Source organism: Mangifera indica, chromosome 7 (assembly GCF_011075055.1).
Source record: "Mangifera indica cultivar Alphonso chromosome 7, CATAS_Mindica_2.1, whole genome shotgun sequence".
Lineage (NCBI taxonomy): Eukaryota > Viridiplantae > Streptophyta > Magnoliopsida > Sapindales > Anacardiaceae > Mangifera > Mangifera indica.
The window spans coordinates 1,403,339-1,428,758 of NC_058143.1; the positions used below are offsets into that span (position 1 = coordinate 1,403,339).

At 32.3% G+C, this 25,420-nt stretch overlaps 3 protein-coding genes and 1 pseudogene across 8 annotated transcripts in view; all 4 read right to left on the reverse strand.

Moving 5' to 3' along the window:
* Positions 1–25,420, reverse strand: part of LOC123220609 (putative disease resistance protein At3g14460) — a 142,180-nt gene that overhangs the window by 26,079 nt on the left and 90,681 nt on the right. The window lies entirely within an intron of this gene.
* LOC123220652 lies at positions 576–6,188 on the reverse strand (annotated as a pseudogene).
* LOC123220662 (mitogen-activated protein kinase homolog NTF4-like) lies at positions 8,636–12,220 on the reverse strand. Its single transcript, XM_044643230.1, has 3 exons — positions 11,915–12,220; positions 11,103–11,229; positions 8,636–8,915 (listed from the first exon to the last, which is right to left on the reverse strand). Exons 1-3 carry the CDS (start codon positions 11,947–11,949, stop codon positions 8,769–8,771), a joined length of 309 nt encoding a protein of 102 aa, XP_044499165.1. The 5' UTR covers positions 11,950–12,220; the 3' UTR covers positions 8,636–8,768.
* Positions 17,196–25,354, reverse strand: LOC123220614 (putative disease resistance RPP13-like protein 1). Of its 6 annotated transcripts, XM_044643081.1 has the most exons (15): positions 23,836–25,346; positions 21,301–22,131; positions 21,154–21,193; positions 20,835–20,931; positions 20,487–20,677; positions 20,207–20,292; positions 20,023–20,084; positions 19,834–19,927; positions 19,333–19,716; positions 19,159–19,242; positions 18,918–19,054; positions 18,718–18,842; positions 18,529–18,604; positions 18,200–18,439; positions 17,196–17,650 (listed from the first exon to the last, which is right to left on the reverse strand). In XM_044643081.1, the coding sequence occupies exons 1-2, from the start codon at positions 25,238–25,240 to the stop codon at positions 21,338–21,340; spliced, it is 2,199 nt and encodes a 732-aa protein (XP_044499016.1). In that variant the 5' UTR covers positions 25,241–25,346; the 3' UTR covers positions 17,196–17,650; positions 18,200–18,439; positions 18,529–18,604; positions 18,718–18,842; positions 18,918–19,054; positions 19,159–19,242; positions 19,333–19,716; positions 19,834–19,927; positions 20,023–20,084; positions 20,207–20,292; positions 20,487–20,677; positions 20,835–20,931; positions 21,154–21,193; positions 21,301–21,337. The 6 variants fall into 6 exon arrangements, with proteins under 6 accessions (XP_044499016.1, XP_044499013.1, XP_044499011.1 ...); XM_044643078.1 differs by having other exon boundaries at positions 20,835–20,908; positions 21,301–25,354; XM_044643076.1 differs by having other exon boundaries at positions 21,301–25,354.

Sequence of the window (25,420 nt, forward strand, 5' to 3'; positions counted from 1 at the left end):
AAATTATAAAATCAATTCTTTGACCAAACAATAAAAACTATGTATTTTTGTCACCGAATTACATATCAATTATGATGTATTATCATATGATTGAATAATTTTTACTTAAAAATAAAATAATACACAATCACATGATAACAAATTATCATTTGCACCCTTATTGGTATTTATTATAAATGTTCACTTAACATTACTTTAATTTGATCAAACTAAATTGATAGAATTATTTTCATAGTATGAAACCATTAAACTGATTGAATCTATAACAATTGTATAAGAGATTTTGGATAGGGTTAAATCAAATAAGTTGAGTTTGAGTAAAAAGATTAAACTCGTTTTCATAAACAATTCGAGTTTAAATTGACTCAAATATAATCTAAAGTTAAATTAATTTTAAATTGAATTCAAACATCTATTTATCGATCTTGAGTTAACTCGAGTTGACTCATTTGAATTCAATTAGATTTTGAGTTAGATCTTATTCAAGTTTGACCCGAATCAAATCTAATTTTAGTTGTGAAATCAAACAAATTTTACAATACAAATTTTACAATATAAATTAGTGCACATAGAATTGTTCAACAATGATATGTGTGAAAAAAAGTAAATAGGCATATAAACCAATCACAAATATTAAAACAGTTATTCATGGAGCTCCAAAAGAATCTGATATGGTGATGAAGACACATTTGATTATGTCTTTGATAGCAAAGGCAGGTTCAAATACGGGGAGCCGCATAAAGAAGTTTGAACATCCTGATTTCAGTTCTTTCAAACCTGGCTCTGTAAACATTGGTTAAATGTGTAAACATCTCTAGACTCAAATTCGAACTAATTCAACAATATAAAATTAAGGCAGCTGCATTGGCTCCCTTAATATCATGGTTAAGGGAATCACCCACAGCAATGGAGTCGCTAGTAGCAACACCAACCATGTTCATCACTGATTTACATATTATTTTATGAAATTTTAGAAAAGGTGTAAAAGTAAAGTCAACTGCACATGTACGATGATATACATAAAAAAAATGTAAGTGAACAATTTTACTAATTAGAATAAGACTCAGAGTTCAAGTGACCTTATCAAGTTTGTCCATCCATGTCACTTCACCTCCAAGCTTTTCATATTTTGATGCCAAAGTACCTGAAAGGATTGACAAAATTTAAATTTCAAAAGGTAGAACAACAAAATTTCAAAATCTGCAATTTAAATATAAAGAAATTCCAGGTTCTGTGCAGTAAGCCAGAATGTGAATGGAAACACTGGCAACGGGTATAAACATGTAACAGTGGAGTGAAAGCTTCCAGCACAGAGTAAGCTATTTTCCTTTCACAATGTTATGGCATACTAAAGAGAATGGAATTTACCGGGCATAACACGCAGAGCCCTAGGCTCGCCAGTCACATAATCTGGATTGGCTGCAATCATTGGAATTTTCTTAGCTGCACAAAGCTCCAATATTTTTTCGAAATCCTCAAGACTAGCAAAATGTGCCTTTCCAGAAGAGAGCCCCCAATGCTTCAGTACCATGGGCCAGAATAAAATCAGCTTCTTCCACACTCTCTATGACTTGAAGGCCGAGCCCCTACAGCAAGAAATGTTTTAGATTTTTATAAGTATATTGAAATGACTATTACGTAGTTACACAAGAAATCACAGAAAACATAATTCAGATATTTCACCCATTTTGAATGGACAACGAAAAAAACAGGGGAGACCATATTACTATGCTACAATGATAAATTTTTATGATAAATGAGCACAACACCTAAATAGGTTTAGACACTTTGAAGCATATTCTTAATAACCAAGTCGTGGCTTTACTTATTTCCTGAAAGGGAACATATTTATTTTGCCCTTAGGGGTGAGAGTTTCAAGCCTCTGATAATTGTCAATTTAAAAAAGTTGAAAATGGTTCATTCTTTAAAAAAGGATTTATGCTCCTCAGTTTCTTTATTTTCTGGTAACTTACATCAATCACACAATGAAAGAGAAAATCCTAGGTAGTCACATGTTATTGGATTCAATTGAAGCGCTAAGAGAATTAGAAGTAACAAATAGCTATTAAACTTTAATACTTAGCATACTTCAAGGGATATAGCACCCCAATCACTCTAAGTCATGTGAATGCAAGACCTTCCAAGTGTCAAAAACCAAGCATCATTCTCCAATTTATAGTATAATCCATGAAAAAAAAAAAATGAGATGTTCTCTACAACTCTAAACAATGTAAAAAAACAAACAAGACACATGTCATTCAGAGGATGAAATATGACTGAAAAACACTACACTGAAATAACATTTTAGTTATAAATGAAAAATATAATAATCAGAAACACACAAGGATTACAGGATAAGAGAGTAGATTCTATGTGAAAATTTGAGCAAAGAAAAACGATCTTTTGAAAAACACCAGCCATGGAATAGATAGATCACTGACTATAGTTCCACCAATAAAAAATAAAACCATCAATTGAACCCCCAAGAAGGCTGATTTAAAGTACAAGATAACAGAAAAGAAATGAATATGATGAATTACGAGTTCACACAACAAAATACATGTTCTTACAAACCAAGAGCAAACATTAAAATTCAGCAGAAAAGTTAAACAATACAAAATTTTAATCCATATTGAGAATAAATGATTTCTTAATATTTAATCTTAGAAGATGCAATAGTGATACCTCCTACAAAGAAAGAAGTATCAAATCCAAGGTTCATTATCTTTTCCATTGTGGTTGAAGCACCCCGTGAAGAGTTGCTTATGGTCACCATTTTTGCACCAGTGGTTGCTAGCTTTTCTCTTGTCACCCAAAAAGAGGTATTCATAAAACAATACACTCTCATATGATTTCTATAGTCAAGCTATCTAACCCAAAAATCTAAAGCTAAACATTACAAGAACTGATATACAAAATAAGTTGACATTCCCCATCACGTACACATCCAAAGCTTATTACCAAACATACAACCACAAACAGTCAAGCTCTCTATCACTATCACCACCTAATAAACACAACCTAAGAATTTAAGCTGTCAAACTATTATCATTATCCATACAAAATATAACTGTATACGCAAGTTCTCCTACAAATTGATGTGAAATAATATACTTCGGTTAAACAATAAGGTTAAAACAATTCAATAAGTCACTACTGCATGATTGTTCATCTGCATGAATGAACATGTTTGTACAAAAAGTCTATACATAGCATTATTGTTCACCATCCATAGTACCAAAAATACAAAAAACATGTTCAAAGTAAATTATATAAAATAACGTGACGTGATGTGATGCGATTGGATGAAGCATAACAATGAAGTTAATACACTTTAACATGCCAATACTGCATGATCATCACATCTATTTATATATGCAAAAGCATTAATCTTTATAATATCGATAACAGCTTAAAACAAGAACAATCAAATGCGAAAACTCACATATGAATACATACATGTAGAAATTGCACCAGGATAAGGTTGTTTTCCATCATGAAGGACCCCATATTGATCCAAGAACCACACCTGCACAAACAAACAACACAAGTACACACACCAATGAAAAACAATGATATTTACATCAAATATTGAACACAACAACTTTTTCAAATATTGCATCCAACACCCTTTGAAATTTGGCTTAAGTCTAACTACATCCTCCAATTAAAAACCAAAGCTTACTTCATAATTTTTATCAGAAACTTCTCAAAAATTATAACTGTAAAGGTTTAAGCAACCACTTTATCAAATATTTCACACAAAAAATAAAGAAAAAATTTGCATAAACTATTACATCTGTTTGTTTGGAAGGAAAATATATAAAAATTTCCCCAAGAAATTGAATTGGTGAAGTGGGTTTACCTTGAAATGGTGCGTTTCTGCAAGGTGGCGAAGCCCATTGAGACTCTTTAAGAGAGGGGTGTCAGGAGACTGAAAAGAGCGTTTTGCAATCATTTTCGTTTCAGAAAACGAAAATGTTTTGAGTGTTTTTGAAATTTTTGTTTTTTTCTTCTGTTTTTGATATTTTTTTAACTGCAGTTGGGTTTTGAACTTTGAATTGATAACAACTTATTGACTGCAGTGCAACCTCCAACTGCTAGAGACAGAAGGTCAAGCACATGAGGAGTGAAACAAGGTGGGGTTTAAAAAAATTATAACTTTTGAGGTCATTTTTGAAATAATGTCATTGGACCTAACTTTCTTTTAATTTTCAATATTGAAACAAAACATAAATATAAACAACTAAGTAGCTCGAACAACCATCAATAATGTGCACACATATGCAAAATTAGAAGTCAAAGACTTCTATTCTCAAAAGATACCATGGCAAATCAACCTTCTCCCATGTTTCATAATAAAAGATATCTCTTCTACAAAAGCCTCTTAACCACCAGTAATTCCACTCCATAAACTAACCCTTGAGTGCTTCTAACAAAACTATAAGTCCAATTCCTTCTGCGTACACTATATTTTTAAATAAATAGTTCCTAAAAATTCTCTCTCTCAAGAACAGATCTCTATAACCACTTACCAACAGAATCCAACCAATTAAATACTTTTCTCAAATTGATGGCTTACAGATGTTCACCAAATTCCTATGCAATTAGCCATATGTACATATGATCATGCAAATACTATGTAATGTTGTAAAAATATGATCATGCAATTAGCCATATGATCATTTTTTATTAAAAAAAAAATTAACCACAAATATTGTCAATTTCACATCTTGGGCAAATAAAAATATAAGCACATGTCCATGCAACCTACAAGACAGCTAAGCAACTCAACTACACAAGCTTTAAAATATTGTAATGTTGAAACAAAAACAAGTCCACTGGCATTTGACTCCATAACAGAAAACTAAAATCAAAACACCATTCATCCAATATGTTGCTTCTTATAACTGAAGCCACCAAAAAAAAAAAGAGAATCAGCAATTATCACTCAATGACATTTTCATGATCTATGTGTCAAAGCAACTTGATCTCACGATGAGTCATCTTTGCATCAATCTTATTATCAAATGCGCTTGCTATCTTCTTTATTGCTACATGCTCATTTGTCTCCGAATTCAACGCTGAACTAATAAACAGCCAATAGAAATTACTAGACACATTTCCCAACGAAAAGAAAAAAGAAAAGGAAACACTCCAAACAACCTCATTACATATAAAACTCAAATCCATAAAGAACCAGAAAACATGCCATCCACAAACAGAACGACGTGCACACTCACTCAATTAAAATAGCCCAACTTTTACCGAAAGATTTGCAATTCCAACTAGCAGCACTCCTTTACCTACTTTACAAATTCAATCTTCATATTGCTCATTTCTCTTCAAAGAAATGGCTACAAATTCCTATAAACAGAAGTGTAACTTCCATCGAACTACTTGTTTCTAAAAGCTAATACACACAAAAAAAATCAATTTTGATAACTTTTTACCTTTTAAAATAATCTCTTTCTTCTTCTTAGCTTATATTGAAGAAAATAGCCACACATTTAACTTATCCTCAACATGTAACAGCTCCAAATACCTTAATAAAAAATCTACACCCACCAACATAAAAATATAAAATTTCACTACATAATAAAAACCCCACAACTCAACCTTCACAAACCATCAAAATCACATAAAACTCACATTCATAAATCAAAACACGTCGGAACAAAAAAAACCCAGGTGCTAAAAAAAGACTCTTTAACAACACTGAGACTGACTGAGACAAGTGAGTCAGTGAGAAAGTACCAAACGATTCCGTATGCGCCCTTCCCGATGGGCAGAATAGGTGGCCTATACTTCGCCGTCACTTCAAATATGTTCCCAAATATGTTGTACTGAATAAATCATCCCCCATGGCTCAACGTAGCCATGATGTTCTCGATCCCCGCCGCCTGAGCAGCCGCCGGTGGCTGCTGAGAGTCCGATGGCGCCTCTGCCATTTCCATGCCTGCCTGCTGGGCGGCAGCACCTCTTCCTCCCTCCATTTCGACGTTGCTATTGTGTTTCCTTTTTGTTTTCATTTATGGGAATTTTGTGTTTTTCGGGTAAGCAGAGATCAATGGACTATGGCTACAAGTAGGAGTCGATTGAAATTAAACTTGAATAAGAGTCAGCTCCAAGCTTGATTCGCATTTAGAATGATTACTTTAAAGCTCAACTTATTTAAGTATCACCGAATGAAGATTCAAAAAGTTGGGTTAATACTTTTCAATTTTGACATGATTTCTTATGAGTAATGTTATGTGTACCTATTTTTGATACATAATTCATGTATATAGTGATGTGTCATCATATAATTAAGTGATTTTAAAATATATATCATCATATGATAAAAAAACATTCAATTACATGATAATATCTAATTTATGTACATAAATTATGTACCAAAAATAGATATACATAGTTTTATTGATTTGTTATTTAAGAATTTTAAACAAAATTATATTGAGATTGTTTATTTTTATTTTAAAATTATTTAAATATATAATAATTATATATCAATCTATCAATATTTGTATTTTTTTCATTATTCAAAAATTTTAGAATAAAATTATTTATAAACCTCTCTTGCTATTAATATAGAATCCATAATTTTCCCTTTCCCACCAAATTTCCTCAAAGCATGTTAGATGTAATTGTAATTATACAAGTAAATTTTGAAATTGATATATACCGAAAGGGGTTTAGAAAATTTCCCTGTGGATAGGATAAAATCACCTCATCAAACTTCAGCTACATTCATAATTATAGTATAAGAGTGCAATTATATATGTAAATATTTTTTAGTAATTTATTCATACAAATATATTTTTTAGTAATTTATTCATACAATATAATTTGATAATTTATTATTAAATAATATGATTATTTATTTTTTATTTTAAAATTATTTAATCATATGTTATCACATTAATTCATATAGATAAGTTATGTAGATCAAGAGTAGAGTTACAAAGTATCTAAACATATTATGTTGAACCAATTCTAGAAAAAGAGCAATGTTTAGTATCCAATGATGATGTGTTAATATGTGATTAAGTTTTATTTTATTTTTAATTTAGAATTATTAAATCAACATAATAACACATCACCATTGGAAGGGAAGCCTATGTACAAGGGTATTATAGTCATTACACCAAAGTTGAACAGAATATTAAAAAATAGTATAGTCAATTTTAATTGACCCCCATAATTATAAATAATGACTTATTAATACCCCCCCGTTAATTACCTGTTAAAAAATAGGAAGTTACCATCAACTATGTGTCATATAATCTATATATAAAGGGTTTGGAGAGTTTCAACAAAAATATGCTATATATTTATGAGTTTCAAAAGTGAGAATATTTTCACTCAAGTTACAGTTTTGTTGAATTATTATGCTCTCTAAACATGTCATGCATGCTAAGAAATTTTCAATTTTCTTCTGACAAGGAAACTGTTAGGGCCTATGTTTTCAATTCCTGCAAGATCAAACACCAAATGCAAAGCGATCAAGAGGAGGAAGGATTACTTAGGACAACAAAAGAGTGGAGCAGATGTCAGTTTCACAGCAGCAAGGACCACCAAATTGGAGAGGGAACGTGGCAGTAAGTCTTTGGTGTTTTTTGAATCTATGTTAATTCCAATGTAAATAACCACAAGACAGATCAATTGAACTTTTATTATAATTCTGAAAAATCTTTTCAATAATAATATCAGTTTACAGATACTGTCATGATATTTAAGTAGATTTATCATTCAATACAACAGTAGCTATAATACGTAAATTCCACATTTCTTGTTCCAGTACTAGTCCAGTAACAGGAGTGCAGCAGCAAGGAAGAGCCAGCGCAGCACAACATCTTCAGCATCTATTTCATCCCTAAACACATTAAAATCTCAAGCAAACATCATGATACCACTAATCCAGCAGCAGTGAAGAGCAGCTTCAAAACAGAACTCCAGGTCTGTAACACCCTGCCACTCAATTTTTTGACATGGTGACATGATGAAGCCCCAAATCTGTGAAGCAATGATCTAGTGGTTTGTGGCATTAACCATTTTAGATTTCTCCAAGTCACTAGCTGTTAGTGAACTGAAATTTTCCGGCTGTGTGCCTAGCTCATCTGCAAAAAGAAGGAAATACAATATGAAATTGTCAGAACTGAAAGAACAAGTTGAAAAGTTAATACAACAAATACAGTTATAACTTCCAATTCTATGAACAAGAAAATAGTGGATGAGTCAAGTCTTTTAATCTCATTCAGTTTATTCAAAAAAATTCTTACTATGTATCCTGTTGAAGCTACTTTGACTTCTCTTTCGTTTCTCTCTCCAAACTATTAATTAATATAAGATAAATATCAATATTTAAGTTGCTATTAGACAAATAAATATAAAATAACACAACTTTGAGGACATTTGTATTAAGAAATTACTTAAAGTTTTAAAACTGTTCAGTTGATCTGATAAGACTTGAGATTATCATATTTAACAAGTTTGCTCTGACAAAATATACACGCAGAGAACAATTCTTGATCTACACAAGTTTAAGAGATGAGATTTTTGAGGTTTTTTTTTTTTGGCTTTCTTTAATCCTGTTGAAAAGACATAAGCTTTGTCATCGTCACAAAGCTCTTAGTATTTACAAGAACTTTTATCCATTTGGAAATGTCTTACCACTGTCAGAACTGATCACATGCTGCTTTAGTAGATTTCCTTTGCTTACATTGCTACCCTGCCAGCTTCACATGCCTCTTATCATTACAATAAGTTTATGATGCCATAGCGGCATGATGAGGCCCAAGTTTGTGAAACAAATGATCGAATAGTTTATTCTTCAAACTTCTTAATATTTTCTCCATATCTATAGTCGTGTTGTTGTTTGTGTACTTAACTTTCAAACTCTGCAGCCAGATCACCTATGAAACCAAGAAAAATAAAACATGAAATTGACACAACCGTAGAAATACATGAAACAAATGATACAAACGTACAATTGCGGCTTACAAATTTCTAAAGCAATGTAATGTTTTTTACTCTCATCCATTTATTTCAGGAGATTTTTTGTCCTATCTTCCCTTTTTTTATTTCAACAAGTTGTTCAGTAAAAAGGAATAATTATCAATATTTGTGTTATAAATAGGCAAACCAACAGAAAATAATGTGACTCTGAGAGAAATCCAATTAAGAACTTACTTAAGAGATGTAAGACCATTTAGTTAATTTGGTAAAGACTAGAACTTATTAGATCTAGCAAGCCATTTCTGGTAAATTATATTGGCAGAATACCTCATGATCTCCAAAGTTTGTGAGATGTGATTTAGGCGATTTTTACTCTCACAATTTCTATAGAAAATACATGAACTTGTCATTATTCCAAAGATCTAAAAAATGTACAAGAATTTATTATCAAAGTTAGGAAATTTCTCACCACCATGGAAAGTTATTGATGACAAGCTAATGCAAAAATTTCATAAGCTGAACTTCTTATGTGAATCTTGATATAACGAGTGGATGACTTTCTCCTTCACTAGCCATTTTATTCTGGTCCACTGTGAAGTTCACATCAAGCAAGAAAGAGCCAATAAAAACAACTAGCCTATCTATTTACTCAAAAACATTTCCTATCCAACTACTAAAAAAACTGTTCAATATTCTATGAAGGAGAAAATTTAAAATCATATATGTCAATATGCCATATGCCTAAAGAAGCAAATGACCAAACTTTTTCCCATTAATAGTGCACGAATAGCACCAGACAAGAATGATCCAAGGTAGTGATGCATGTAGGAAAAAAATTTTTGAAAAAAAAAAGAGGAAAAGAAAAAGGAGATTGAAACTCTTGGTCATAAGCCCAAATTTAAGACCTTCTATATTGATAAAATAGCCCATAAGAAGCAAGTGAAACCCTTACAAACAAATTTAGCACTAATACATCCTCCATATTCACCAATCTAATCCATAATTTCCAAGGGATACTAAAAATATCTACCATGATTTAAAATTCTGTGTTCAATGCCTCTTAGAATTCAAAGATTTTATTATAGCAAAACTTGAGCAAAACCCTGTAGCAACTGCAAGAACCTTTTAAGCCATAGCATGGTAATCTGCTTCCATAATGGATCTAGCAATCACATTCTGCTTCTGACTAATGCAACAGTGTAAGATTAACACCCATGAAGGTACAATATTGCACTGATATAGAACATCAGTCAATGAACAACCAACCCAATCACATGTTAACTTACCTATCACAATGAGAGAGTTAAAGACGCCACAACCCTCTTTATATTTTGCACACTTTCAAACATAAGTTCAACCCTAATCAACACTCAATAATTATACAGTAGTACATGATCATTCCCATTTCCGCAAACAATACATAAATATAAACAACTAAGAAGCTCTAATGACCATCAACAAGGAGCACAAATATGCAAAATTAGCCTCCAGCCCACCAGTAATGCGCACCCCCCCTCCCCACAATCAACAAAGACTTCTCTTCTCAAAAGATACCATAGCAAATAAATCTTCTCCCATCTTTCATCAAAAAATCTACAAAAGCCTCCTACCCACCAGTAATGCCCCTCCATAAATTAAACCTGGAGTGCTTCTAACAAAACTAAATGTTCAATCTCTTCTGCCCACACAATGTTTTTAATCACATAGTTCCTAACAATTAACAGATCTCCATGACCACTTAACAACATAATCCAACCAGTTAAATATTTTTTCCAAAATTGATGGCTAACAGAAGTTCAATAAATTCCTGTACAATTAGCTATATGTACATGTGATCATGCAAATATTATCCTTTCATTTTCAATAAGAAAAATAACCACAAATATCATCAATTTCACATATTGGGAAAATAAAAATATAAGCACATGTCCATGCAACCTACAAAACAGCTAGCCATCTCAACTACACAAGCTTTGCAATATTGTAATCTTAAAACAAAAACAAGTCGACTGGCATTTAACTTCTTAACAGAAAAATAAAATCAAAATACCATTCATCCAATATGTTGCTTCTTATAAGTGAAGCCACAATATATATATATATATATATATATATATATGAATCAGCAATTATCACTCACTGACGTTTTCATGATCCATGTGTCGAAGCAACTTGATCTCACAAAGAGTCCTCTTTGCATCAATCTTATTATCGAATGCATTTGCTATCTTTATTGCCACATGCTCATTTGTCTCCAAATTCAACGCTGAACTAATAAACACCCAATAGAAATTACTCAACACATTTCCCAATGAATAGAAAAAAGAGAAGGACAACACTCCAAACTCCCTCATCACATATGAAAATCAGAAAACATACCATCCATAAACAAAAATAAATGCACGCAGACACACTAAAGAACAGCCCTTTCACCAAAATATTAACCATTCTAACTAGCTGAACTCCTTGACCTACTCTACAAATTCAATCTTCATAGCCTTTTTCATTTCTCTTTGACGAAATGGCCACAAATTCCCCTACACAGAAGCTTAACTTCCATCAAACTACTTACCCAAAAATAAAAAAATTCCATCAAACTACTTGTTTTAGAAAGCTGCTACATAAAAGTTCAGTTTTGATAACTTTTTATCTTTTAAAAATATTCTTTTTCTTCATCTTAGCTTATATTGAAGCAAACAGCCACAAATTTAACTTATCTTCAACATGTAACAGCTCCAAATACCTTAATAAAAAATCTACACCCACGAACATAAAAATATAAGATTTCACTACCAAATAAAAACCCCACAACACAACCTTCACAAATCATCAAAATCCACATAAAACTCACACACATGAATCAAAACACATCGAAACAAAACAAACCCACACGCTAAAAAAAGACTATTTAACAACACTGAGACTGACTGAGACAATGGAGTTAGTGAGAGAGTACCAAACGATGCCGTATGCGCCCTTCCCGATGGGCATAATAGGCGGCCTATACTCCGCCGTCACTTCAAATATGTTTCCAAATATGTTGTACTGAATAAATCATCCCCCATGACTCAACGTCACCGGGATGTTCTCGATCCCCGCCGCCGGTGGCTGCTGAGGGTCTGATGGCGCCTCTTCCATCTCCGTGTCTGCCTGCTGGGCCGCAGCACCTCCTCCCTCCATTTCGACGTTGTTTTTGTTTTCGGTTATGTGAATTTTGTGTTTTTTCGGGTCAGGGGAGATGTATGGCTGTCTCGTTTATGTTAAATAATAATTAAGGCTCCTAGAACAAAACGCTGCGTTTTGTCCCTCTCTTCCTTTTTGTGGGCAATGCCTACAAATAGGAGATTACACCAAGGTTAAGTCAAATTCAAAAGAATAATATTATATGTATATATTTTTAATATATAAATAATATATTATTATATGATAAAATATTATTTTATTTTTAATTTTAAATTATTCAATTATTTATGAATCTAAATTATGTATATACTATTCTTTTATTGAATCTAAAATAAGTAATTCAAATTCAATTTATTCGAATTAAAAAATGGTAATATAAAAAAAAAAGAACAATAATATCAAAAAAATAAAAAATTTATTAAAGAAAATAAAAAGATTCAATCATGTCAATTTCAAATTTGATAAACTAAAATTGTTTTAATTTAAATTTAGTTTATTCAAATCAAACTACAAAGTTAAATGAGTAAATTTAATTCGAATCTACTCATGCTAGCAGAGGTGAGCGAGAGAGTTTTTATGAATGCACGGATATCACATTTTTCATTTATTAATTAAAATTTATATTAAATAATAATAATTTACCAAGAATAAATTATTTTTTAAACTTTTACTTATATAATTATTTGAGATTTTATGAGAAAAAACTTATGTCCAGCACATTAAATTTCGAGAATATATTCATAGAATTGAAAATAAAGTGAATGAAGTATCAAATTAATTAGTTTTTTTCTCAACTAATAATAAAATTTATCTAAAATATTGATTTTAAAATTATATATGATTATTTTATGTGGTAATATATGATTGAATAATATGATTATTTAATTTTCTTTTTATTTTAAAATTATATAATTAGATATTGTTACATCAATTTATATAAATAAATTGCATAGATCAAGCGCAAAGTTACAAGTATCTAAACATACTATGTTAAATGAATTATAGAAAAAGCTATGCTTAGTACCTCATGACAATGTGTTAATATGTAATTTTATCTTTAATTTAAAATTATGAAGTTATATAATGACACATTATTATTTATACATAATTTGTTTCTCATTTCAAGTACCCGTAATTTTCTTGTTTTAAACATTGGGAGGGAGGATTACGTAAAAGGGTATTATAGTCATTACACCAAAGTTAAATAGAATATTAAAAAATAGTATGCTTAAATTAAGGGAAATTATCAAAAATAGCCAAAATACCCTCCCATTAAGCAAAAATACCCGAATTTACTATTTCTAAGCAAAAATACCCATGACTTTTTTTAAAATGCCAAAATTACCCTTCCCCTCATTTATATAAACCCTCCTCACTCACTATGAGGGGTTAAATGAAATTTTATTAAAATTAGGGGGCATCTTGATATTTTACATTATAAAGGCATTTTGATATTTTTTTATTATTTCATAACTTTTTCTAAAATACCAAAATTACATTTCCCCTCATTTATATAAACCCTCCTCACTCACTAGAAAGAGTTAAATGAAATTTTATTAAAATTAGGGGGCATTTTGATATTTTACATTATAAGGACATTTTGATATTTCTTTATTATTTCATAAATTTTTCTAAAATATCAAAATTACTCTCCTCCTCATCTATATAAACCCTCTTCACTCACTTTTATTACACACACTTCTCATATCACTCAAACATTCACTCTCATTTTCATTTTTATTCAAGATCAATTAGTAGGGATTTGTTCGGACCGAAGAAGTTCGTATTTTTGAATTCGACTCGAAAAAAGACTGTTCATCAAAAAAAGGTGTTTATACCAATCTTAGCCTAAAACTTAATTTTATTTGTTAAGTTAGTTTTTATGTTGTAATATAGGGGTTAAATGCAGTGTTTGACAAATATGGGGGGTTAAAGAATTCTAGATAAATATGCGGGGTTTTGGATAGTTTACATTGTAAAGGCATTTTGATATTTCTTTATTATTTCATAACTTTTTCTAAAATATCAAAATTACCCTTCCTCTCATCTATATAAATCCTCCTCACTCACTTTTATTACACACACTTCTCATATCACTCAAACACTCACTCTTTCGCTTTTATTTTTATTCAAGATCAATTAGTGGAGATTCGTTCGGACCGAAGAAGTTCGTATTTCTAAATTCGACTCGAAAAAAGACTATTCATCAAAAAAATGTATTTATACCAATCTTAGCCTAAAACTTAATTTTATTGGTTAAGTTAGTTTTTATGTTGTAATATAGGGGTTAAATGAATGTTTGACAAATATGGAGGGTTAAATGTAATTCTAGATAAATATGGGGGGTTTTTGGATATTTTACAATATATAAAGGATTTATATAACATGTTAAGAATGGATAAGTATTGCTTTGATACAAGACAACATACAAGGGTGTTAAATAAAGAAAGAGATAATTGAGGGGTCAAATGAAATGTTATTAAAATTAGGGGGAGCATTTTGATATTAAACATTGTATGCACATTATAATTGAAATTTTATGTTTTTTCGAGTTTCATCGTTTTAGGATATATCAACTTGCATTATCCAGATTTCTTAAGAATTTTTCAATTGTTATCTTTTTAGGGTATTTCAACTTTTAGAATTCGAATTTCAGTTCCGTTTTTTCGAATCTCATCGTTTTAGGATATATCGACTTATATTTTCCAGATTTCTGAAGAAATTTTTTATTATTGACATTTTAAAGTATTTCAAAGTATAGAATTTGAATATCTATTTCAAATTCAAATATAAAATTCGAAAACTACACGATCAGAAACCCTAGATAAGAAAATTCTCAATTTACCCTCTCATGAAAATTCCTATTTTAAACAGGTCCACTGTTATATGGCAAATTTCAAAAAAACCCGCTGTGTTCTAAGGAATCTCCCTGACTTCCCAATATTTTAAAAAAGCTAATTTACCCCCCTAAAAAACGGCCAATGTCTGCTGAACGTGGGATGAACGCGCTTGACGTGGGAAACACTGTTCCCACGTCGGACTGCCGATCTCTTCAGTAGCCATTTTCGGCCAAAATTTGGTTGTTTCGGCCTCTGATTTCCATATAAAACAAATCTACACGTTGTATAACATAAAACCCCTCAATCAATTCAACCAAAACAACCAAGAATCAAAACATTTTAAGCATTGTTCAAATCGAAACCCTAAAATTTCAAATCGCAAAATCTCAATCAAATCTCAATAATATGAACAATAACTTGATTCAAACAAAATTACGGGAGATATATTAACCTTCTTTGCCATTTCCGGTTGTCGAAAACCAAGAAAATCGGTGGAAATCTGGATGACCGTGGGAGAGTAGGAAATTTTGAATTTTTTTTGAATTTGCACAGTAAAATTACCGTGGGGAGTAACGAAATTTGCTGTATTTATATATGGGGGCAGTGTCATTATTTCACAAAACCTGGGCATTTTTGCTTAAACTGAATATTTTGGACAATTTTGCTTAGACCCCCTTAATTTTGGTTTTTTTTTATAATTTCCCTTAAATTAAATTGACCCCATAATTATAAATAATAACTTATTTATATGCCCCCGCCAATTATCGGTAGGTAGGGATGTTAAAAGCTTAGGTTTCCTCTTCTCAGCCATTACAAAATTTCAAAATCTTGTAAAGTTTGTGACCAATTTTTAATAAATTTTAAAATAATTTAATCATTGGTTAAGTCACATTTGTTTGTATTTATATCAAACACATTGTCATTTAAAATTTACTTAATTTTCGTTTTAAATTAATTTAATTAAGAAAATTAGTGAAAATGAAAATTACTAAAATAAAAATACAATCAATTAAGATTATTGAATGATAGGGACATAATTATAATATTAGTTATAAAATCTAGTTCAAAATTAGGTAATCTAATTTTTGGTTACCTAATCTGATAATTTCGATTCGATTATAAATCAGTTAATACATAAATCGATTTGGTTTCAAAGCTAAATTTTGATTAAATCAAAATTTAGTTTAATTTACAAATCTGATTAATCAATTTTGTACATCCCTAATTACTGATAAAATATAACTAAACCGAAAGAGTGATTGCATAGCATAAAAACAAAGAAGAAAATGAGAAAAAGAGATGACTTGAAGTCAATTTAATTGTTATTGCTCTACCAAGGCTAAAACGGAAAAAATATGTTGTATATAAGTGCTGCAAAATTTGATGTTTCTTGTCTTAACTTAGAGAAGAATGATCCAACCATATGTCATATAATCTGTTAGATAAGACACCATTTATCATCTTTTTAATTACTCTTATTACTTGTTCTTCTTCGTTTTCAGTTGTTTCTTTAATATGGTACAATCAATGATATTGTAAATTTTTCTTTTCAGGAATTGATTGGTGCTCTTCTTGAATGCTCTTTCTTTTGTTTTTTCCCAGTCACTAATACTAACAGAGGTGTAAACCATCTTCCAACTATCAATGTTGACAAATTCTCTTGGTTAATTCATATTATTTTGACTTATGGTATCAGAGCTGGTACACAGGTTATAAAACCTGTTTTTATTCCCAGTCACATATCTAGATGAAAGCATGAACATATAAAACAGTCACATCATTCATCAGCCTATATGTAACCGTACAAGTGATGTTGAAAAAATTCAATCTCAGTTCCTAAGTTGCTGTCCTGTGTTAGTGCCTATGCTTACAATTCCCTGAAGATGAGACACCAAATGCAAAACAATCAAGAGGAGGAGGGACAACTTGGGACAACAGACACATGGCAAGGCAGAGGAGTGGAGCAGATGACAATTTCACAGCAGCGAGTACCACCAAATTTGGAGAGGGAACGGGGCAATCCATGGGAAGGCTTGACTGTTATGAGGACAAAAGGAAAAGGGAAGGAGCCAAAAAGAATTCGAAGAAGAAAATTGTTGAGAAAAAAGAAGAGGAAAAGTTCCAGCCTCTCTGAAACTGGAGGGTTTAGTCTGTTTGTTTAAGTCTTTTGTGTATCTTGAATCTATGTTAATTCTAATGTAAAGAATAGCAAGATAGATCAATAGAACTTTTATTGTAATTCTGGAAAATCTTTTCAGTATTAGCATAAATTTACAAAGATTGTTATGATATTTGAGTACATTTATCATTCCATACATAAATTCCAGATTTCTTGTTCCAGTATTATTCTAGCAACAAGACTGCAGCAGCAAGGAAGAGCCAACCCAGCAGCACATCTTCAGCATCTATTTCATCCCCAAACACATTACAATCTCCAACAAACATCCTGATACCACTAATCCAGCAGCAGTGAAGAGCAGCTTCAAGGCAGAACTCCAGGTCTGTAACACCCTACCACTGCATTTTTTGACATGGTGACATGATGAAGCCCCAAGTCTATGAAGCAATGATCTAGTGGTTTGTGGCCTTAACCTTCTTGAGATTCTCTCCAGGTCACTAGCCGTTTGGTGTTAGTGAACTGAAATTTTCCGACCATATGGCTAGATCACCTGCAAAACAAAGAAATAAAATATGAAATCGATAAAGTCGAAAGAATTAGTAAAAAAGTTGATGCAATAGATAGAATTACAACTTACAATTTTATGAAAAAGAAAATAGTGAGCGAGTCAAGTCTTTTAATCTCATCTAGTTTATTCAGAAAAATTCTTGCCATGTATCCTATTTAAGCTACTTTGACTTCCCTGTTGTTTCTTTTCCAAACTATTAATTAACAAAGGACAAATATTATATTAGAGGTGCAACTAGACAAACAAACATAAAATAACATAACTTTGAGAACATTAGTATTAAGAAATTACTTAAAGTTTTGAGACTGTTCAGTTGATCTGGTAAGAATCTAAGATTATCATATCCAACAAGTCTTCTCTGGCAAAATATACAAACAGATAACACCTCTTAATCTCCACAAGTTCAAGAGATAAGATTTTAGAGCTTTATTTTTTGGCACTCTTTGATCCCGTTGAGAATACATAAAATTTGTCAATATCACAAAGATCTTAAAATTTACAAGAATTTTTATCTATTTATATTTGTCTTACCACTATCGGAACTGACAACATGCTACTTTAGTAGATTTTCTTTCCCTACATTGCTACCCTGCCTGCTTCATATTCCTCTTATCATCACAATAAGTTTACAATGCCATGACAACACGATGAGGCCCACTTTGTGAAGCAATGACCTAGGGGTTTGTTCTTCAAAGCTCCTCATTGCTTCTCCATTTCTGTAGTCGTGTTGCTGTTAGTATACTTAACTTTTAAACCCTACAACCAAATCACCTACAAAACCAAGAAAAATAAAACAACAAATTGACACAGTTGTAGAAATACATGAAACAAAATGATACAAGAACACAACTACAACTTACAAATTTCTGAAGTGCTGTAATTTTTTTTAATTTCATCCATTTGCTTCAAGAGATTTTTTGCCCTATCTTCCCTTTTCTTATTTCAACAAGTTGTCAAGTAACAAGGGACAAATATCAATATTTGTATAGCAAATAGGTAAACCAATAGAAAATAACATGACTTTAAGAGTAATCATATTAAGAAATTACCTAAGGGATGAGAGACTGTTTAGTTGATTTGGTAAGGACAGGAAATTATCAGATCTAGCATGCCTTTTGTAGTAAATTATATCAACAAAACACCTCTTAATCTCCAAAGTTTGTGAGATGTAATTCTACAGAGAAGGTGTGAACTTGTCATTATTTCAAAGACGTATAAGAATTTGTTATCAAAGTTAGAAATATCTTACCACCATAGAACTGATTGCTAAAAAGCTACTGTACAAATGTCATAAGCTAAACTTCTAATTCATGTCTTTCATCCAAGGTCACACGTAACTCCCTTGAAGTTGTGTGGATTTCATCTCGAAATTCTTTCAGTATTCACCTTGCATATTAAAACATTCGAGTTAAAGAGACATGCCATTCTGGAATAAAAGTGCAATGATGGTGGGAAAATGTAAAAGGATCGAGAAAGAATATCTCACGTACTTCTTTGATGGACACTGACTGGTTGTGCTGCTTTAGCAGAATATGTAGAGGTTCATCTCTTAATTTTTCTCACCATTTGGTGGACTCCATATGCAAATCAAAGAGTTGGGTACACAATTAGATGTGTGAAGCAGAAAAAACTTTTGATCTTGTTGAAAGTTTAAATATGCTTACATGAAGTTGGAGAAGGAAAACTCTAAGCCCCCCAACAATTTCTGCAATGTTAATTTAAGTGTGGGAATCCTGCATAGTGTTGTTTGCATAGAGAAAGTAAATAATGATTCCTTAAATAAGCTATAAAAAGTAAACCATGGATTAACAATGATGGATTTCACAATATATCTTTGCCCAAAACGAAAACAATGAGATAACAATAAAAATACCATACACACAAACAGAAAAAATGCTGTTTGATTAACCGTTGCAACAGCTAGAAGATACAATCTCAGTATTGTAATTTCAGCAAGCAGACACACCAGTAAGTTCAGATCTGGAAAACTTAGACATGCCAGGATTTAGGTTCTAACAGTTCTTGTATTAAGTTGGAGACAGTGGCACCTGAAGAAAAATGAATCAGAAGGAACATAGTAGAACCCAGATTTGGAAGAGAAAGTAGCAAGGATCTTTAGCTTATGATTTTATCAAAAATTGCAGGTATTGCTTACTTTTAATCACCTTGGAACCACAAGAGTTGAGACAATCCATGAGATGACAAAGTAGAGAAGTTTTGGAACAGAGGAACCACTTTCAATTATTTACTTGCTTCTTACTGGAAAAAAAAAAAGGTAAAATACTAAATTAAATTACGTGTACTAAAATTTAAATTCAACCATAAATGAGATTGACACAAAACATTACAAGTACCTGATAAAACTCCAATCCAAGAATCTTGTTGCCAACTGAAAATTTTGTTCTAATTAAACAATCTAATAAAAGAAAAAATAAAGTTGGTGGAGTTCAAACTTGAGATAGCAGAGTTATTCTCAAAACAACAAAAAGTAGAAATATAAATAATATAATGGTTTAGAAGTTAGAAATACAAATATACCTAAAACGGAAGGAGATCTAGTTTTAAATCAATTGTTCAATTTGAGAATGAAGATAGCTCAACACTTGCCTCCACATGTTCCTGCCCTTAATTGTAGAAGCATAGAAATAGAAGCCAAAATTATGAAATTTGCATTAAATCTCTAAACTCATACAAATTAAACAATAATATCATCTAATCTGTATGACCCTCTTAGAAATTGAAAGAATAAGTGTCTACATAAGAGGAAACAGAAATTCAGAAAGAATTTATCACATGCTTGCATAAGGTGAAAATTTACCAGTTGCTCTGCTTCAGCAAGATATATAGAAATCCATTACTTGGTTTTGCTCTCATCAATTGGCAGACTCCATATATAAACCCAAGAGTAAGGTAGAAAATGTGTAATTAGATGTGCAGAACAGAAATGATTTGGGATCATTTTAAGCCTTTCCGATGATTTCTGCAACATTGAATCTAAGCATAGCAGTCCTATATTGCATTGTTTACACTGAGTAAGTAAACAATGATTCCTTAAATAAGCTATGAAAATCTATTAAATAAACTTGAGCCATAGGAGTTATTTTCAAAAAAACAATTAAGTAGAAGTAAAATTTTAGGATGGTCCATATGTTAGAAGATGACAAACCTAAATTGAAATAGATAAGCTTCAAATCAATTCAATGGAATATATTTCAACTTCTGCCTCTAAATGTTCCTTCCCTGAATTCAAAACTCACCAAAAACTAAGCATAATATTAATTAATCTGTTACTGAAAGATCCTCTGAGGAACTGAAAAATGAAACAAGAACATGAAGAATTTACTTCATTTAGAATTCCTTAAGTTGGAATTTTCCTAAGTTGAAAAGTTTCTTGAGTTACCAATAAATTTATGGAATTAGAAAAGTTGGATTAGAATTTGACATACAAGATGTTATATTAGGTTGATTAAAGTTAAATGAATTACCTGGACGAACCACCATTGAGAGATTCTTGTTGATCATCAGCTGCCAAAGTTCAAATGAGATTAATAACTTCAAAATTAATAGAAAAGATGTTGGATTAAGTAAAAATCTGGACAATAGTAGAGGTGTCATCAAGATATTTTACAAACCTTTGATGGAATTAGGCGTATCTGTGCTATCGGAAAATTAGAAAAAGAAGCTCTCATCATCAACTTCGTACTCCTTTGAATTGTAGATGAATTTGCCATCCATTACAACTCTAGCAATTTGAGCAATCTTTGAGGAATATTTTCCCGTAACACTTTTCCATCGTTTTATAAGCAGTGGACAATCTGTAATTTGTAAAGACTGAAGTGAGGATGGCAGGGTTTGCAGGGATCTGAGTTTTGGGCATTTGGAAATTTGTAAATCTTCAAGAGAGGTGAGGTTGCTCAGATCTTGGATTGATTCAAGCTGTGGCAGATCAGCGATCTTCAACTCTTGAAGAGAGGTGAGGCCGCTGAGACTTGGAATTGATTTGATCCTTGGGCACTTGGAAATTTGTAAATCTTCAAGAGAGGTGAGGTTGCTCAGATCTTGGATTGATTCAAGCTGTGGGAGACTAGCGATCTGCAACCGTTGAAGAGAGGTGAGGTTGCTCAGATCTGGGATTGATTCAAGCTGTGGGAGACCATGGATCTCCAATATTTCAAGAGAGGTGAGGCTCCAATATTTCAGATTTGGAATTAGTTCAAGCTGAGGGAGTTCTCCGATACGCAAGTGTTTTAAAGAGGTGAGATCGGTGAGGTCTGAGATAGATTTAAGTTGTGGGAGGTTCCAGATGGTCAACCGTTTTAGAGAGGCGAGCATTCCCATTCCCTTGCCATCTTCACATTCATTAATTAAGAGTTGTCTAAGGCTGGTGGGAACGCCTTCTCTCACCGACAATTTTGGACATCCATCTATTTTAATAGACTCAAGGCAAGGAAGATGGTGTAGACCTGAAGGTAAGGATTCAAGATTTTTACAATCAACTACACAAATATATTGAAGACACGTGCTATTATCAAAGGACTCAGCAATTGACTTTAGCTCTTCACAACCTAAAATAAAGATGGATGTAAGTGCCTTAGGGAGGTACTCATTTCTACGAGATGATAATGTTTCCAGTGCTTCGCAACTGTCAACAAATAGAACGTTGAGTGTCTCAGGCAACGGACCATCTAATGATATGCACTTGAGAGATTTACACTGATAAACATATATGGACTCAATAAGAGAACAAACACTTAAATTCTTCAAAAATTTCAGCTCTCTACATCTTTCAATCCTAAGCCATTTTAGAGATGATGGTAGCATGCCCTTTCCAATAGATCTTAGATTCTGACACTCACTAATCTCAAGAAAATTTATATTAGAGAGAAAATTAGTATTTTCCAAACTTTGCCATGATTCTATAATCTCTTGATTATGAACAATCTTCAAACGAGATACTCTTTGAGAACCTTTCTTTAATTTATCTTTAACTGTCGAAATATTTGCAAGATATTTAGAATCCAAATTCTCAAAATCAATCGAACCATCATTACACACCGTTCCTTTAGAACCATCAATTTCTAATTTGCAACCTATAGGATAATTTGATAATGAGACCACCAACTTTGGACAATCCTTAATAACAAATCTTTCTAATGAAGAAAAATAATTAGGAACTTCTCCAATAAGTTGGGGACATTTTTCAATAGTAAACACACGCAAATTAGAGAGCCATGACAAATCTGCTAACCAAGATGGAAAACTTTCACCACCATAGCCTCTGATTGTGAGTTCTCTTAAATTGATGGGAGGCTTTAGCTTGTCAAGTAGATTCATTTCTACATCTGTTGCCTGTGAGTTTACTTGATCTCTCCATTCTAGTATCAACACTTTTAGTTTGCTCTTATTGCTTAGTATTTGCTCTTGTATGTGATTTAGATCTGTCACATTCTGTAATTCTGAAATGTGAAGCTCTCGAAGAAAACTTAAACTCCTCAAATCTTCCAAATAAGAACGTGTATCCTCTCCCACAATAAAATTAGACAACACTTGAAGATTTTTCAACTTTTTCATTCCATATGGCATCTCTCTCAATGAATTTCGACCACTTATATCAAGATGACAAAGATTAGTCAAATATCTCATTTTGGAAGGTAACTTCATGAGATAAAAACAATCTTTCAATAGCAAAGTTTGCAAGTTCAATAATTGACATGTTGACTCAGGCAAACTTTTTATTTTAGTATAAGAGAAGTTGAGATACCTTAGATGTATCATATCTCCAATTAAATCAGGTAAATAAATGATTAGATATCGTTCAAAAGATAGTACTCTCAACATTTTTAACTTTGGCAACAAATCAGAAATAACTATAGCACTCATAAAACCAGGGCATCGAGGTCCCATGTGCAAAAATGTTCTTAGACTTTTTGCTTTTTCCAAAGCTTTAAATTTATTTATTTTAGTGCAACGATCAAGTTTATAGGTAAAATGACGAACTTTTTCAAAATTTTTTGATGGCCCAACAATATTTTGCTCAGATCTAAAACCGATTCCTTCAAAAGCCCATCGAGCAAGATCATGAACAAGATCATGCATAACATATTTAGAACTATCACTACTTAATTGTTGGAAAAGCGACCATAAACATAATTTATGAAAACACTCACTTGCCTCGTCTAGTTGCTTCTCAGATGGTTGAACAATACCTTCAGCAATCCATAAAAGTGCAAGTTCCTTCTCCTCAAATTCGTAATCCTGAGGAAAAATTGAGCAATAGCCAAAACATCTTTTTAGATTGGAAGGAAGATAATAATAGCTTAGCTTTAATGCTGGGAGAACGTGATCACTTTCATTAGGTGTACTCCATATTTTGCTTTCCAATATATTATCCCATGTATCGCTCGGCTTAAAGCGTAGAAGACTACCGAGGGTCCTTGCTGCCAGTGGTAGACCGCAACACCTTTCAACAACTTTCTTGTAAATTGAATCCGAAATTTGATTAGGAACAGCAGCTGCATCAGTCCCAAATGCATGCTCCTTAAACAAGGACTCACAAGCTTGGTTGGATAAAGGCCTTAATCGATAAGTATGAGAGCATCTTATTTTTCGTGCAACATCTGCATCGCGTGTTGTCACGATCATCACGCTTCCAGGTGCACCAGCTGTGAAAGGAGACATGAGCTTTTCCCATTCATCGTACTCCACCATCCAAATATCATCTAATACTATCAAGAATTTTTTTCCCCTTACTTCATCTTTTAGATTACGTTGCACTTTATCTAAATTATTTGAAACAGAGGACGAGAATTGCTCAAGAAGTGCCTTTGAGATGTTGAGAACGTCAAAGGTGGTTGTGGTTGAAACACACACCCACGCTTTTTTCTCAAACTTGAAATCTTCCAACTCCTTGTGATTGTACACTTCACGAGCAATTGTTGTTTTGCCGATCCCTCCCATGCCGACAACTGCTATTACTTGAAAGTTGGCACCATTTTTCACCATTTTCAGTAGTTCAGCTTTATCTTTATCTCTGCCATAAACACCTTGTTCAGGTCGGACGCTTGAAGTTTCCTCTCGGTTTTGCGGTGCAGCTACGTTAGTTGGTGTCATTCCAGAAATGTCTTGAAATTGACGTTCATGTGATCTTTGTTGGCGAAGTTCTTCCAACCGACTATTGATTTCTTTGATCTTGGACCCCATCTGGACAGCGAACGAAGGACTACAGAAAGAAGCAGGAAGACAGCTAAATCCTCTGCTGGAGCTAGCCTGGTGTTCTGCCTTGCGTTTGCGTCGCAAAGCTTCGTAGGCGAACTCATCCAGTAAGTCCTCCGCATCATAAGCCCAATGTTGAAGATTGTCAAGCCACTCTTTGACTCGTTTATCCCTCAGCTGCCTGTCTTCTGCATTGCCAAGAAGCTCTTCAACCATCTGCAACTTGCTCTCCAGCTCTTTGATCTCTGAATCTACCCTTCCAACAAGTTGCCGGGCAAAGTCCCGCACTTCACTGGAGCCCAATATCTTAAACAACCCGCTAAGGAGTTCAGAGACGAGAGGCTCAAGAACGATTTCCATGGTTCGATAGTTGGAAATAAGGAAAGATTTACGATTGTAACAAGAAGGGAAGAATGTGAGAAAGAAGGAGAAAGTTGTTAATTTTGTTTATAAGAAGAGTGCTCAAAATAAAAGGATATTTTAGTCAAAGCAATAGATAAAGAAAGGAAAAGAATCTTTCATAAAAATCAACTCTGCCAT